General features: G+C 42.6%; 2 protein-coding genes across 2 annotated transcripts in view; one reads left to right on the top strand and one right to left on the bottom strand.

Annotated features, from left to right (window-relative positions):
- The window catches only part of TTC37 (tetratricopeptide repeat domain 37), a gene marked incomplete at its 5' end in the record, with an annotated part of 43,667 nt that extends 43,336 nt beyond the window's left edge, over window positions 1-331 (top strand). The window contains one exon of the mRNA XM_009694566.1: window positions 174-331. Coding sequence (XP_009692868.1) covers window positions 174-251 — 78 coding nt within the window. The remainder of the gene's footprint in view (window positions 1-173) is intronic.
- Window positions 332-3,366: 3,035 nt separating this feature from the next.
- LOC104157280 lies at window positions 3,367-15,250 on the bottom strand. The gene is made up of 7 exons (XM_009694565.1): window positions 14,888-15,250; window positions 14,202-14,308; window positions 9,581-9,716; window positions 7,528-7,723; window positions 5,036-5,138; window positions 3,939-4,087; window positions 3,367-3,518 (listed from the first exon to the last, which is right to left on the bottom strand). The coding sequence occupies exons 1-7, from the start codon at window positions 15,248-15,250 to the stop codon at window positions 3,367-3,369; spliced, it is 1,206 nt and encodes a 401-aa protein (XP_009692867.1).
- Between the last annotated feature and the right edge of the window lie 1,558 nt (window positions 15,251-16,808).

Genomic DNA, 16,808 nt, shown 5'->3' with positions numbered 1-16,808 from the left:
TCTGAAGCGAGTTGGTGTGTCATATTGTATATTTCGTATCTGGGCTTATGGGTTACTTAAATCTTTTAGGGAAACTGCGTAGCAGAAAGAAAAATGCATTTGCGATTGCCAGTGAAATACTAACAGTAAAATTACAAAAATCTCATTTTTTCATTGTTTGTTTTTCCCTGCAGGTACTTATAGAAAATGCCAAAGCTAATGGGGATGTTAGAGCTCTGGAACTAAACGAGAAATTGTCATCAAGTGCCTAGTATGGACTATCTCAAGTGAAAAATCTTCCATTCATGCAACTTAATGAATCCATCTTCCACAAGTGTATGTGGTTTCGGCTTTTTTATTTGTTTGTGTCTGGTTTTGGTTTTTTTGTTGCATCAACTGCAACTTTGTCTTTAGTGTTACTTATGCTTGAACAAAAGTAGGTTATTTTCTTCTTTACATGGGTTCCACCACAAAAAGGAAAACCATGAATTTTGCTTTTTTCTTCCACACTGAAACTTCAGCGCTATTCGCAATGGAGAGTACTCGTCTTTATTTCTTCCTTGACCATGCACAGAAGTACAATATTAACTGCATTGGCAGCGATGCAGTGTTGAAAAGGCTTCTACTTTTTTCTTTTTCTTGGCACAGAATCTTACTAGCTAAGTAGCAGCAAACTTTTCTTCTCTCCCAGATAATGTAAAACATTCAGAGATTTAAAATGCCTGTATTCCTCTGGTATACTTTGTTTTGCAGTTGAAACCCATATCCACTTGGATCTTCATGTGTGGTGTCACTTTATACTTTTGAAAGTACTTTAATTTTTCTTTAATCTTAATTACAGCAGTGTATCCTCTTGACTGCAGGCTTCAGTAAACATTCCCATCAAGAAAAACTTGTGATTGTCAGGGATAGAGTCATATGTATAAATGTGTATAATGGGCTCTATTTATGTCTTGGTAATTCTGCTGCCAACTGATTAATTGAATGAATCATGACAGTGGTTTTTAAGACGTGATGTCATATTGCCTTTATGTACATGAAAATAAAAAGATGACTCTTCTCTGTTAATGTTACCATTGGGATTTTCAAGCTGTTGACAAGAGTCACAATAGCTGTGTTTCCTGGTTTAAAGTCTCTTAAAATTACTGTCTGTCCACCAAAGTCTTAACAGAGAACAAAGGGCGCTTCCAAGGTGTGCAGTGGGACTGCATTGAACATAGACTTGGTTTAGGAACCGGTTGTATCAGGCTTAAAGCACGCAGGATGGCGAGTTCGGGTGCATGGGGTGTGCGTCTCTGCGAGCAGCCCTGTGCAGGGATCTCTGGAAAGCAGGCGAGAGCCACGAGCCTGCCACTGCCATTTTACAGAGGAAGACTAAGCTCAGCAGGCTGGGGTTTCTACTCTGTGGAGGTGAGTGGAAACCTCTCTGAATGGCAAGAATCCCTCATCTCCCACACTTTCCTTCGCCCACCCATCTCAATGCAAATACCTTCCTTAAAAAGATGGGGTTTTTTGGTAAATTTAGATCGATTGTGATTCCCTTCACAGCCTGCTGTCACATAGTCTTGAACTCTCAGTAACTGCGGATATTAAAAGGGAATGTTGCAAAAACCAGACTCGTGACTCTCAAGACTAGCTGTAACTTTTTTTTAGCTCGCTGCTATTAAAAGCCTGAAAAAGTTCTTTCAGCCTGTAGTTCGTATCCTTGCCGTATGGTCTTGATATTTGTGCCTCCTACTCGAGCGGTGGGAGAGCTGTCATCACCAGCCTGACGACAGCACAGTAAGCGGCTGCTTGCCCTCGTTAATGCGTTAGGCAGAAATGCTTGTACTTTGTTCAGCACTAAACCTTAAATACTTTCTAACACCTAGGAGAACAGGCCCAAGAACTAGCTAAGTCACTGTCAACTGTGAATATTCCCTATTAGAAAAAAAACTGGTACTGTGTTTTTTCTCTTCAGAAGACCCTGAAGTTACTTTTACTGTGATCAGTGATGAACTCCTTGAACAAGATAATTATACAGCCCAAAGTTGTATTACATGCCCTATAGGAAAAAAAAACACAACCACGTATCTCTAACACCTACTCAGTGAAAAGTGCTCAGGGAACATGAGTTTAAGCTTCTGTAAAATCCAACAATATGAGGTGAAAATCATGCTTTCCTCATTTTTTAACCAGGTGTAGCCTCTACAAAATCCGCACTTGTATGAAGTCTGCTGTAACACTGATAACCTGCACGAATTTACGAGTTTTGAGACAGCCTGATATTTTATACTACTGCAGAGCTCAGGTTAGAATGCGAAGTACTGTACAAAGGCACATAAACATCACTGAGTTGGGGAACAGAGAGTTTTTTATGGATTTCACTGCCTGGGAAGTCATACGTTCAGCTGCTATTACTGTGTAAAGGGGAAAAAAAGAAACATTCCCCAACTGTAATTTGTTTTATTATATTGGCTTACGCTGAAGGCAGAATGGAATGAGATCTAATGAATTTCAAGGTAGACCTCTTCACCACTTCAGATATGAAGGATTTTGTATGCTTCTTACATTTCCTTTTATACAAACACAAGACAATGGCTTGCTTCTGAGAATTTTATTTGTTTATGTGGGTCATGCATGGTCATCTCATTCTCTGTATAGCCCAAGAATTGCTTGATTGGATTTCTACTCAACTTTTTGAGCTTCTCTCAAAATGATATAATGAAGTACAGTGGGCAATTGCATTAATTTAGATAGTCTTCCTAACCTTAGAGTTTAACAAAAACACAGGTGTATACTTCTGTCTTCCCAATACTTTTGCTTGACAACTTTTATGTTTAAAAAAAAAAAATTTTATTTTTTTTTTTTAGTTCATAGATACAAAACTCTTGAGAACTGTTTTCATGCTGCACAAGTGCACCTTTGCAAGGAAAAATACATCCCTAATCCTGCCCTCCAGTCAGATACTGTCCTGGATATCTAGAATTTAGCTTTTCTTCTTTCCCAGTTAATTTGCTTTCTACTGATTTAACCGAAGAGCCGACAGTTAAATAACTTTTAAATTTAGTCTTCCCAAGGGAGAGAGGGATCATTTTGAGTTTGATCACAGTGTGGAGTGATAAATACTGGGAGAACTCCTTTATGCAGTGAAGTCAGTCAAATATGTGTTCATGTGTGATCTGAATTTATAATTAGGCCCTCAACCCTTTTGCTATAGTCGTACAAATCAGTGCTTAGACAAAGCAACATTCGGTTGTGCAGTACCGCTACATGAAAGGATGGATGGATAGATAGGAAATGTGTGGCAATATTTCTGTCTTTTTCTCTGTTCCAGAGTTAAACTCTGAAGGTTGTCCTGGCTTTTTTTCTTTCCTTTTTTTTTTTTTTTTTTTTTTTTTTTTGGCATCATGTGCTTTTGGAAACGCCTTCATCAATAACCTTGTATTTCACCATTTTGCTGTTCCTCGATGTACTGGGAACCACAGCATCCAGGGTACTCGGTGGAGAGGCAGATATACCGAGCTGTACTAACTGCTGCTTTACCAGCAGCCAAGTACCTGGGCAAAAAAAGGCAAGAGTGCCTAGAAGGAGCTAACGAAAGACACTTTGGGAGGTTGCCCTCAACCCCAAATCTCCTGCTATGCCTGCGCTAATGTCTCTAAACCTATGCTGAAGGCAGAGCCCCCTGTAATGGACACGACATACACCGAGACCAAAATATGGATTCAGAGCAGCTCAGAAACTGCAGCACGCTGTTGGGATTTCGGTGTTGCTGGTTTCCTGCTGCTTGTAGAAAATGTGACAAACACGGACCTGACCTGAAAGCAGCCCTGAGGCTGGGAGTCTTTCCCATGCAGTTCGGCTCTAAAGGACCTGGCCACAAACAACGTGCAGAGAGGTCATCTGTGACTTTGGTAGCTGTTCTTTGCCTTTTACAAGGTGCAAGTGATTACTCACTGGAGCAGGTTTAAATGTACCGAAGTTTCTGCTGGCAGGAGCAACATCATTAACTGCTGAAGTGGCATTCCCTACTGACTGCGCCAGTTCGGTTTCGGCTGTCACGCTGTGCAGGTCTGGCTTCTCAGAGAAGCCACCTGAAGTCCATGGCTTTGAGAAACCTGCCTTTCTGTAGGGCAAAAAGCACAACAGACTTGAGGTACAGATTATTGGAGGAGGATTATCTGAGCCCTTTTGATTTTCTTCTCTGGGCAATGGACGGTATGGGGCTCTCTGGAAACAAAAGTACTGCAGAAATTCAGGTTTCTATTGCAACTGCATTGTGACCTCCTTTTTTGGCCCCTCTGCTGAAGGACTCATACTAGCTTCTGTTGGGGAGGTTACACTAATATGTTTCTTTTGCCATACTCCCAGAGCTTTTCTCAGTATTTCCAGATTGTTTTTCCTGTTTTTCAAAGCAAAACAAAACCCACAATATCAGTTACATTTTTAAGTGTTCCACTGCAAACCACCACTAACTTTTATTCAGTCAAACGGAGAAGATGAGAGGTGATCCTTCTTAATAGTCCATCTGCTAATAATTAAATTGCATTTTATCACCTGTACCCAATTTATTGGCTACTTTTATTCGCCCAGTAACTTATTACAATAGGTCCAAATCATGTATCAGTAGCTATTCTGATACCAGTTTTCATAATGCTATGTGGAGCTGGAGGAATGTACTCGGCCTGATTCAATATTTACACCAATCTAAAACTGATGTAGTTTATGGCTGGAGTGGGCTAACCACGCTTAATAACTGAGTGCTTTTTTTCTTAAAGTCCTTTGGAGTAATATGAATACTTTTGTATGAAATCTGCTTGTAAAGTTTTTTTCTTCTACGGTGACATACTCTGTTGTAAAATTGGTCATTGGAAAATGACTGTTGGTGTGATTTTGTGGCTGCGCAATATCATAACTAGCAATAACATCCTACAAGGACAGGGCAAAACAAAGTCAGGTGTGTCTAAAGGCTATTTCTTTCTTTAACCCAATGCCGCTTCTCACTGGAGAGAGCACCGGCAAGAGCTGATAAGGCTTGCTGTTGGTGTTCAGTCTTCCAGGAGGTCACTTTCACTGTATCTTTTTCATGTCTTTCTGAATTTTCTTTTTTTCAAGTTTCAGCTTTGTGTTCTGTATTTGTGTGAGCAACTCCAGAGACTCGTGAATGGATTGAAACCCTGTAGAAGAATAGGAACAATTAATTAAATAGTGATTGCTTTCAACACATTAAAAGATTCTTCTTTTTCTTTGCGAAGGTTTCTGACCCACGTTTAATACAGAGCACATTAAATCCAGTCTGCTTCATCATTTTGTTGAATAGCATGGACATGCATTAGCAGCTTGGGTTGCAAGCTCCTTGCTATAGGAATCGTATCTTCCAACACGCTGGACAATATCAAGCATGGTTACACACAGCAGTAAACTGCAATTGACATTACATTGGTGATGGTGTGGAGGAAAGAAAATACCCTCTGTCTTTAAAACCAAGCTTTTAAAGTGGATTTTTTTTCCATTGAGCATTGGGGGGTTTTTGTTTGGTTTGGTTTTTGAAGTCTATAGTCCTTATTTTGAAGCAAAGACTCAGTGTTCCTATCGGATACTAACAGTCTGCCTACCAGATAGCAAGTTTGGTGCCATGGATCTCCCAGAGTTGCAGCAACTGTAAACAAGGGTTACACTTCATCGGAGTTGGACGCTGTTTTGTTGTTTGGGAGAATGGGAGCTCAGCGTCACCAGCTAAGTGTTAGTGCATGTGTATATAGCTATATAAAAAGAGCGGGAGAGGAGTGTGCAGACAGATCTTTTTTCCAAAACAGAGCTACAGAGCACCTGATGCACTTTTTTTTGGACCACTGTACGGTCAAATATTGTCAATAAAGACTGCAAAAGTATAATTGTAAGCTGCTGTTACCTAGCTGTTTCCAGATTGCAGTAACGTTCAAATTACAACATAGTAGTTCTTTACATTTGTCCAGCATGTCACATAGGTGTTAACTTATTAGTGAGCAAGCAGCCTAACAGTGGATTAAAATTAATTCTCTTCCTCTATTTTTTTCTTAAAGTCCTTATTGTAACATGGCAGCTGATGTCATGTTTTTCTTTTTGGAACAGTTGTTTAATATGGATTAATTTTGTCACTGCTACAGTCTAGATAGTCTTCAACCAAATCGCTGCATAGTGCTTAGAATTTTATAAATTCCAGACATGTCTCTGATTTCCAAGATGTTAGTGTGTGCTGAAGCACAAACAGCTGCTGAGACAGTCTAGAGGCTGCCTCTGTGCCCTTTTTGCAGCTCCATACCTCTTCAGTGGCCTCTTTTCCCCCTTTTTGGATGTCAGCCCCTGCCAGAGGACTGCCGTGGGAAAGAGCAATCCTTGGACTTCAGTTTGAACACGAGCATGGCCAAAGTTCGGTATAATGAGATCTCTTCTGTCATTGATTTCTGCAGGAGAGAATTTGAAGTTAAGAAATCTCTCCTTTCAGCACCAGAATCTTTTATTCTGAAATTTCTTAGCCACGGCTTTCTTTGAGATGCTGTCTTGTGCTCACTCAGATGGTCTTGTAGGCAGTTAAGCCTTCCCATGTCAAGCTGCAGGGAGACCTTAGCTAATTTAGAGCTCGGTTTGCTACTGCCTCGGAGCAGGGCTTGTAGGTGGGTTGCAGATGATGAAGGAATTGGAGCTGAAGTAAAGAGCTGGGGTCCTCAATCAGAGACAGCTTGGAAGATGAGAACCAGGCGCTTGCGTTTCAAGTGAGAACATGTAAGATGTGAAGCCCTTTTTTAATGATTTGCAGCCATCTGTTCCCTTGGAGAGAGGGCTGAGTGATTTATTTGGATAACCTGATGTGTCCACTGTGTTTCCACGATCAGCTGCAAGTGGAGAGCATTACAACAGATTACAGTGAGCAAAATCTTCCTTGTGAAGGCTGTGTGCTCAGTGCCAAGTGAAAGCCTTTCTCATTGCTTCTGAAAGTTGAACAGCCAGGATCACCTCAGATTGGTAAAGTAGTTCATGCTCTGTGAGATACGTGAATGAGACTGTCCCCGTAAGAAGCAGCTGCTTTCTACTCGAACTGCCTCACTCTTCGCTTGCACAATGTACGGTCTGTGTCAGGTAGCTGTAACTCATTCAGGTGCCTCTTTCTCCAGCTACTCTTGGTTGAGAACGGCGAGTAAAGGATGGAAATGATACAAAACCATCAAACACGATCTCAGCAGCTGGATCTGTGCAAAAGGGAATGACTTGTAATTCCCAACAAAGGTTCGGGACCTTGCTAACAGAAGAAATAGGTGCTCTAAAAAATCTAGAAAGTGGGTTGTGAAATTGCCTTTTAAATGATCTTACCTTGAGACTCTTAGGAAGAGAAAGCAACCTGTGCGCATATGTCATGCTGGCTGTTTGCAAAGACAAGCGGGGTAACCCATACACTCCTGTATATGGGGTTTGGGAGAGACAAATAGTCATTTAAATGTCTGTCTGTCTTTACTGGAAAGTATTTTCTGCAGCAGCAAGTTACTGTAGAACTTTATTTTAAAAATAAATTGCATGAAAGCCCATCCTTACCTGATTTGTATTCATCTTGGATTTCTTCAAGCTCCTTCCAGATCTGTCTTTCAAATCTGGTGATTCTTGCATGCAGGTTTTTTTCATCGCTTCTCATCTGGTTCAACTGCTTTTCATATTTCTGTGGTTTATCCATTTGTTCTAGCTTTAGTGACAGAAGTAGGAGCTTTTCTTCTACTCTTTTTTCTGCTCTTTCCTTTAAACGCATAACACAGGTTTATAGTAAGACACTTTACGAATGCCCGCATTAACCTGCCTCCTGCCAACCATGCGTTCAACCAGTCTTGCTTCCTAATCCCCTGCGTGGCAGCACTGAATAAACGTAGGTGAGGTCTGGTACCCCAGAGGACACGTCAATCCTCACTTCCCCAACAAACCAAATAAAGAGGGAAAATGGGGCTGGGCCAGGACGAAGGTACTTTAAAAATTATTATTTTATTTATTTATTCATTTAAACCCAGTGATTTGTTGTGACATTTTGCAGCGTGAGACTGGGAATTCAAACAACCCTTTTTAGGTTTCTTTTATGCGCCCCATCTGAAGTCCAAGCTTTCTGACCCGAGGGATGCAACGCTGTGGTGTAAACCCAGCTCAGCTGCTGGCACGAAGAAGGAGGCTGAGCCCTGTAAGAGCGGACTAACGGAGCAATGGCAAGCAGACCTCCTCATTTTTGAGCTCAGCACAGCTCTTGGAGGCAATTCCCCCTCCTCAGAGGTGTGCTCAAACCTGAGCTGCTCAGCTGCCCACCCCTTCCTTCCTCTTCAAGTCGCACCGAGTCCTCTGGTCACCTCCGAATCTGATCAATACGGTCAAAATCCTCCAACCTTCTTTAGCCCCTGCAGCCCAAGGGAGTCCTGTGGGCCCAAGGCCATGGCTCTGCCTCCCAAGGAAGGTGTTTGCAAACCTGGCAGAGCTGTGCTTCCACTGAGAGGACATCCAGGGGACCACCGTGCACGCTTCTGCGTACTGGTGCGCGTACACAGAAAAACAAATGCATTCCTTATTCGGCCTATTTAAGAAGGGCTTTGAGAGCTTTAACTCCTGTTAACGCTGTATTGTTTGGCACAGCAGTCTCCCTGGGAAGTAACCACATATATTGGTGTGTTTTCTGCCAAATAATCTCAAAAACTTTTAGTGGAGGAAGGCAATTCAAACGGTAGCTTTGAGAGAGAGCGGCTAACAAGTCAGAAATGTTTTTAACATCTTCCTGGCTGCACTAACTGTTGGTTGCATTGAGTGCAAGAGATGATCATCAGGGACAGTAAACGGAGATTGAAGTTCAGGAGCGTTTTAGTTCCAGGCAACTCCTGAATCTGGTCTTTAATCAGCAGCCTTCATCCTGGTGCTAAGACATGGTGATGGTGTTTTGATCGCTTTTGAACTCTGAAGCGGAATGAACTGCACACAGCAAAGGAGGAAAAACTTTACAAGCTGTGAAGGAATTAATTAAAAGGCATTGGTCCTGTGCCAAGCGCTAACTGCTGCTGTGGAACCGAAACACGCTGTGTTTTAATGTACTGACCGCAGGATGGTGAGGGTTTTACTATATTTAAAACCAGGCAGAATTTGCATAGACGATCCCTTCCTTTGCTGAGCTCATCACTGAATGAAACTGGGTGGTGTTCAGTGGTGGCACCGATGCTCACCTTGGGACAGGTCAACGCCATTGCCGGGTACATTGGGGCTACACCGATGTGAAGCGGTGCTGTAATCAGGGAGGACTTTATATCCCGGGGTGCCCAGAGCTTTGTGGGATCTCCATCCTCAGAAACAAAAATCACTTGGATGAGGCTTGAGCCCTGACTTTGCTGTTGGCCCTGTTTGAGCAAGGGCTGAACCTTATGATTTCCAGATATCCCTTCCAAAATAAATTACTCTATGATTACATGATTTCCACAACTCATCCTTTTGCTGCCCATGTCCTGAGGCACCTGGTTTTGTGTTAGATCTCGGGTTTTGTGTGCATGATTTGGTACCTGCTGGGATCAAGGTGATGGGACCAGTGGGTGGAGGCCACCCCAGTGCCCGGGGCTGCTGCCCTGGAAAGTCTTACCAGCCTCTCCTTCACCGAGGTAAGGAGCTGATGCCTGTGCTGGGCTTGATCTTCGACAGACCGTGTCAACTGCGCTTCTGTCCACTTCCGATGAGTCTGTATCTGATCCCTGAAGTCACTCAGAATACTTGTCAACCTAAAATTATGATTATTTTTTTAGCAACAAGACTAAGGCTTAGTCAGTGTTATGGAGGAGTCTTGAGTCACTTGAGTAAATTGTTTCCGTTACTTCAAATCTCCTCAATAGCTTCCTAACAAGCCCTAAGCTCAATTATTTTATTAATCCTTAACTTGAAGGTTGCACCTACATGTCAAAATGTGATTTCTGTAGTGTGGTCTACTTTAGAAATATATCTGAGGGTCTGTTCAGGCTGGAGAAGAGAAACCTGAGAGGGGATCTCATCAATGCTCACGAACACCTTCAGGCTGGGTGTCGAAAGGATGGGGCCAGACCCTTTTCAGTGGTGCCCAGCGACAGGTGAAGGGGCAACGGGCACAAACTGAAGCTCAGGCAGTTCCACCTGAACATGAGGAAGAACTTCTGTACTGTGAGGGTGGCCGAGCCCTGGCACAGGAGGGTGTGGAGTCTCCTTCCCTGGAGATGTTCAAAACCCACCTGGACGTGTTCCTGTGCAACTTGGTGCAGGTGACCCTGCTTTGGCAGGGGGGGGTCAGACTGGGTGATCTCCAGAGGTCCCTTCCAGCCCCGACCAGTCTGGGATTCTGTGAGGGCTGAAAAATACTAATTTCCCATGGGAATTAACTGTGTTTGACGCGGATGAAGAAACTACCCATTGAACATCATCTCTTGGGGAGAGCAGCAAAATCACTTGTGGGCTGAAAATGAAGTTCATAAGGATAAAAAAAGCTTGTAAGTAAAACAAAAAGAGAATGCAGAGTTGCCTTAGAGGCAGCAGTTGGATCGAAATGTGAAATCCCAGCCAAAGGGAACAGAGCAGGCAGCACCCGGAGCAGACAGGGAACTGCAGGCAAGACTGGTGAACAAATGCTACTTGGATCAAACCTGCAAAATGTCAAGTTACGGGGAACTATATGGTTTAGATTTTGCTTTTCTTATGCTGGAACATGTAATTTACAACGTGAACCGTGACAAGATGCGAACTTAGGTCCAAGTTGTAGTCACATACATCAATTTTCATGCTTATGATCTGACTGTAAGACTGTCACGAAAAATATCAATGGAATTGTATTTATTTCTAACACATGCTTGCCTGCAAACAATGATTGCCTGAAATTTGTTTGGGCCTCAGGATACATCCAACAGGTAAGGGGCAGGATTTCATAACTAGGCTTGATCCTTACGGCACTTCTAATATTTAGTATCACTTTTCAAAAGGGTGTTTGAGTTAAAGTGTTTTTTATAGTGAGTGATTGATAAAAGCTCTGTATCGGTCTAATGAAGTGATAATTATCATCAGTGGTCACTGTAAATGTGGTAAAAAAAAATCCAGGCTAGCAAAATCTCTCTAAGTGATATGTTATTGCAGTCTGCTATAGACATTGCCTTTTCAAGATCTACATAAGTAGCCCTTTAGGCCAGTTTATCACTATTACCCATTTTAGTAGTTCTAAGATTCGAGTTTTCAAGAATAAAAACTGGTAGTACTGGGTTTGTCGTTTTTAGTCCAACCATGCACATGTGAACATGCACACAGTTTGCGTCCTGGAGCACTAATCTTTGTTCACGAGAAAAGAAAAGCGATCCTATGATAGTACGCCGATGATACAGACCAGTATCCAACCTGAGCACGGGGAAGGCAGGTGTAAAGAGCTTTTCTGAGCCCTAACAGTGAGACATCGGACTGCAGTGACAGGAATCGCCACCCAAACCCTAATCTGGAAAAGCCAGGTAGGGTTGGACACAGTGCTCTGTCAAAGCCACCACTGCCTGCCCTAAGGTCGTTGTCCATGAGCCCAGGACCACCGTACCCAAGGATCCGTGAGCGGGCTCGTCCTCACAAGAGTTGTTACAGCTCTCTTCGACCGCCACAGCAGGGAATGACAGGGCTGGTACCTCTTCAGACAGGTCCTTCATGTGGTTATTTTCATCTATATCTACAACTATAGCTATATAATCAGGAGATTTTGATCCATCAGGCATAAAACAAAGGTCTCGTACCATTGTTTGTGTTAAGATTACTGAACAAGTTTGAGGAATATCATTTAATGGGTGAAGATGAATGAACCGTGAATGACAGAATTGATGGTCAGCTTTGCTCAAAGGCTCGAAACCGAACTTGTGTAGTTGGCAGCTGGCGTTTGACTTTTTGCCTCAATTTCTCTGAAGTTAGAAAAGGGAGAAGAATGAAATATTTAAACCTAAAAATTAATTATTTCAGACTATGTTTGGGCAACTTGGAAAAGATTTGGCAAAGTCTGCCTTGGGGAGAAGGCGGAGAACAGCAGAAATGACTGACTTTCTAAAAAGTTATTTAACAAATACTGAAAATGATTGCTATGAACCGCACTAGCAGTTACGTGAGGTTACACAGCCTGAGTGGTTCAGACCAAACGATCACAGGGGTCTCTTTGGGACGCAAATCCTGTGCACCGCAGCCGGCGTGTGGCCCTGCTGAGGAGGATGAAGGCGGCTGGGGCCCATCTCGAGGGACACGCTTGGCAGTGACAAGATGATGATTAATACTACTGTTATTATCAATATTGTTGATAATATTAATATTTTATATTTTAACATGAACGATTTCTTATTAATAATAGAACAGTACCATATTTTGTTTTATTTTAAACTTTCTTCAATTATCATCCCTCCTGGATGGAGCTTACAAAAATGTATCTAGCAGGAGCGAGGCTCCAGAGCCAGAAGACTCGCCATAGTCTTTGGCCCAGCAAAGCCCTGAAAGATTAATAAGCGGATACTTGTGGATATTTAATAACAGCATACTCCAGTAATGCTACAATAAATTTTAACATGTGAAAAATAGATCTATTGGCAATTGATTTGACTCTGTGCAGCTGAATGCAGCTATTCCAACCTAACCCACCCCGAGAGATAAGCATCCACTCCCCTCTGAAGGGCCAAATTTCTGAGCAAATCCCATGAAATCCTGAAATATGTTTAAAATTCATCTGGTTTTCAGTAAAAGTATCAGTTTGTACATTTACCATACAGCTGCCAGACTGCAGTCAAAGATGACTGGGTCCCAGACAGCTGCATGTCAACTGAAGAGGTAACTCTGGGCTTTAAAGCTGATTTAAACAAGCCAAGTTTTATGTGGAAGCTCCAGTCTGTTCCAGAAGTTAAATTTTGTCTTGGCTCTATAAAAAGAATACATAGATCTGCTAGACTTTTAAAGGAGCAATATAAAAGGAGACAGACATTCCCAAAAGGGCATGCTATTTTAATTAAATTTTATATTAACTGGAATAAAATCTTTATGTTTAGTAAATAACTACTTTGTTTTTTGTGTTAAACACACAGTGCCAGCACATCTCAGTGTCTTGAGAGCCACCTCTTTTCAAGCCTCCTTTTTCTGATGACAATTTCGCTAAGGTCTCAGTAACTTTTGAGAAACTCGGCATCCAGTTCAATTCAGTTTTCCAATTTCTTTCTTTCCTGTCATTGTTCCGTTTTCCCTTCCCTCTTCTTTTGGTTTTGTTTCTTGTTCCTGTCACATCATCCTGATCTCCATCGTTCACTTCTCTCCATCTCCCTGTTCCTCCTTCCCTTTTCCCGATTTTAATTCATTGCCCACTTCAGCTGTTACTTCCCCATTCACCCCAATTCCTTTTACTGTTCTTTCGATGAGGACTTTCTTCTGTTTAAAGTTCTAATCTATTTTCACTTCTGAATACAATTCAGATAAAATCTTAATTAAAATAAATCTTTATTCAAATTCTTCACCATTTCAAGGAGTGGAACTATTGCCTTCGAAATATCATTATTACAGGATTATTATAATTAGATTTTAAATCATTTGTGCTGGCTCTGCTATTCAATGCTGGGCTGTTTTGCATTGTTCTGAATATGGATGCCAGATACTTTTGTTCATTGCATCCTTCGCTGGAGCTCTCTCCTCTGTAAAACTCACCAAGATTAAAATGGCACCCTAAAAATACTTCTGCAGCTAGAACAGGAAAAATATACTAGGTAGGTAAGGAACAAATAAATCACAAATCTGTGGGGGCAGGAGGCTGTGCAGCTGCCTCACCCTTGTGCCCACCGTTCTTCATCAGCAGCACCCCTGCCCCGGGCGGCTGTCTCAGAAATGGGCAGACAGTGCAAGTGCATAAAGAAAATGTCTTGTTCTGCACATGAGGCGAGTCACAAATTAGCCCCAATTATAATGGCAAATAGCGTCTTTGTATTTGCTGCCTTTCTTTTAAGTACGGAAAGTTAATTGGTTTCATATTTTTCTTCTTACAGGGTGGCATTTAGTGTCTCATTTTAACAATTAGCTTGCAAGACAATATACTCCCATTATGTATTTTCATTATTTTATGGCATAGATGTTCATTAACCTTCTCAGTGTTTTGAATGGATGTTAATTACCAGGTTTGTTTTGCTGTTTCATGGCAACTTGTTAATCACACTAAAGCATTCAGGGTGAATTATCATAATGAAAAACCCTCCATCACCTACTTGAAATCCAGAAGTTGCAGTTCGTGATGTTGATCTCCCTGGACTGCCTTTAAATTCGAGCTTTGATCAGAGTTGGAAGTCTCTATCTTGCCTAACAGCTGCATTACCTAACAAGAATTCAACAGAGAAAGCCTTTATGAGCCAGACTATGCGAACTTACATTTAAATATGCATTATGATTGCAAACGTGGAAAAAAACAGCTAACATCAAGGTACAGCTACACAAAAATGAACTTTTCTTGCAAATGATTTCATTCAGTTAAAAACTGAAGACTTGAGCTCAGAGACACCAAGGCTGTAAGACCTGGTGAAGTTAAAGTCTTTGCGGATGCAGGCTTCGCGATTACATACGACGCTTTTCTTTTAATTTGAACGAGGCATTAGGCACTGCTCAAATCTCCCCAACAGTGGCAGGAACCAAGGGGTAAATCCTTGAAAGCGCGAGTGTGTTGCAAAGTGTTGGCTGTCCAACACTGGATCCCAAGAAGAGCCAAGAGAGGAGAGGCTCACCCGCAAGAACAGATGCTTGGGTGGCTGCAGCACTCGGATGGTGTCTGGAGGACCCCATTCAAAGCATCTCCCCCCTCTCACGGCATCCAGGCTGGGATGAGCACCCCTGGCTCTGCGCAGCCCTGCGCTCTCTAGGCTGTGGGATATCCCAGGTACTGGGTGCTCTCCCACGCTACTTCGGTTGGAGATGCCCCTTTCACGAGATCACTCATTGCTGAGGTGACGGGAAAAGAGACGGTTTCAGCAAACCCAGCCCACGGGCTGAGGGCTCTCGGGTGGGATGCCGGGAACAAGGTGGACTCGAGAGGTGCAGCCAAGCACCCCACGTGCTGCAGGGACAGGCACGCGAGCTCCTCTTTGACAGTGGTGGCCTCACCGGGCAGGAAAAGCTGGAAACATCCCATCTCAAGAGCTGGAATTTCAGCCCTCGGAGGGTCTGGCAAGCCAGGGCCCTGAGTTGGTCCTCCATCATCTGCACACATCTGCCTTTGCACACCACCATTGGTGTGAAAACGGGATGCCGAGGGCTCCCGACGCATCAGTGACGCAGCGCAGTGAAACGGTTTGGAAACACTGTGGATGCTCCAGCAACTGCATCTGCTATTTCAAGAGAAGTTAGATGTCCATGTGCCCCTGGAAGGTGGAGTGTGAGTGCCTCAGGAGACTGGAAGCCACCAGAAACCCATTTCTCACATGACCTCACCTTCCAGGAGCTTTCCCTGTGCAACCCGGGTTATGTTGGCTGCTGCTGCAACCAGGCATTTGATCCTGAAGGGCATCTGATGCAAGGGATGAGGCATTCGGCCTGCCTACCCCTGGTTAATTCATAAATTACAGAGGATGTGAAATTCCAGCAGTTTTCTTCAGAGATTTTACTACCAAATGAGGACAAAAAATTCCTGGTAAGGAGATGCTACTGCCTGCTTGGTAGCCATGGCACGTCAATGTCAAAAAGGTGCCACTAAAGACTCGTTACATTGACTTGGTACCTTCTTCCTTTACAGCAACAGATGACTCCTTTTCAGAAATCCTTTCCTTTCTTCTTTCCTACAAAAATGTGAGAATATTTTTTTCCCTTTTCAGCTGAGGAAGTTTCTTCTACATCCTGCTCCATGTCTAGCCTGACTTATTTTTACATGATTTTGTGTACTGTTTCATGCAACTCTGACATAAGCATCTGCTCCCTTCCTCATTTCCAGGTGAAGAAGAACATTTGTTATAGGTATTCAAGGAGACAGATGTCCAAACAGTGTCTTTTAACAGAAGTCCAGGTAAGACATCTTTGTTTAAGTTCTGTCATGAGTAATTTTTCCTTCAAAAAGAGGACCTTGGGTAGGCAAAGTACACGATGACTGGCACTGTGCCTTGTACAGCAGAAGATGCAGTCAAAATACAGTAATGAGATTATATCCGATGCCAGAGTGCATGGGAAATTGCACGTCCCACATCTGCTCAATCCTGGCAGGCACAGGCGACGTCTAGTTTGGAGCAGGAGCACAGAGCCCTTATGCTGCGGCTTTAGAAAGATGAATTTTACAGTACAGCTGGATTCTTGTAAAATATTATTGCTAATGTTCCTGATCCTGCTAGAGGCTCTGAAACTGCTACTGAGCATAGTGAACCTCTGGCAAGGGAAGGCCAGCTACAAGAGGTGATAGGCAGTAGCTTGTTATCCACTGTTGGCTTACCCACTCCATGGAGAAAAAAAAACCACTCTCACAAAATCCAGCATTTTCCAAAACTTTTTCACTGTTACATTTTCAATAGCCTTTGAAATACTGCCAAAATTACTATGGCATTAGAGATACAGTATTAGATGTCCCCAGGCCACCACCCTAAAACTAGAGAAAAACCACTGGATTTAGATGGCCTTTTTTAGCTCCAAAATGAAAGCTGAAATTTCCAAATACACTTGAATATAAATCATACTGAGAAACAGTAACGGGTCATTTATGATCTGAGGATCCACAAATCCTAGAGTATTTTCATTATCTGTTATTACCTTACATCTATTTTAAACATCACTACCAGACGAAGGTCAGTGATGACTGGTGTCCCTCAGCAGTCTGTACTGGGACCAGCACTGTTTAATGTCTT

Source organism: Cariama cristata, unplaced genomic scaffold, assembly GCF_000690535.1.
Source record: "Cariama cristata isolate BGI_N322 unplaced genomic scaffold, ASM69053v1 scaffold8462, whole genome shotgun sequence".
NCBI classification, from domain to species: Eukaryota; Metazoa; Chordata; class Aves; order Cariamiformes; family Cariamidae; genus Cariama; species Cariama cristata.
The sequence above is the reverse complement of the archived record's forward strand: the minus strand, read 5'-3'. Positions and strand labels throughout refer to the sequence as shown.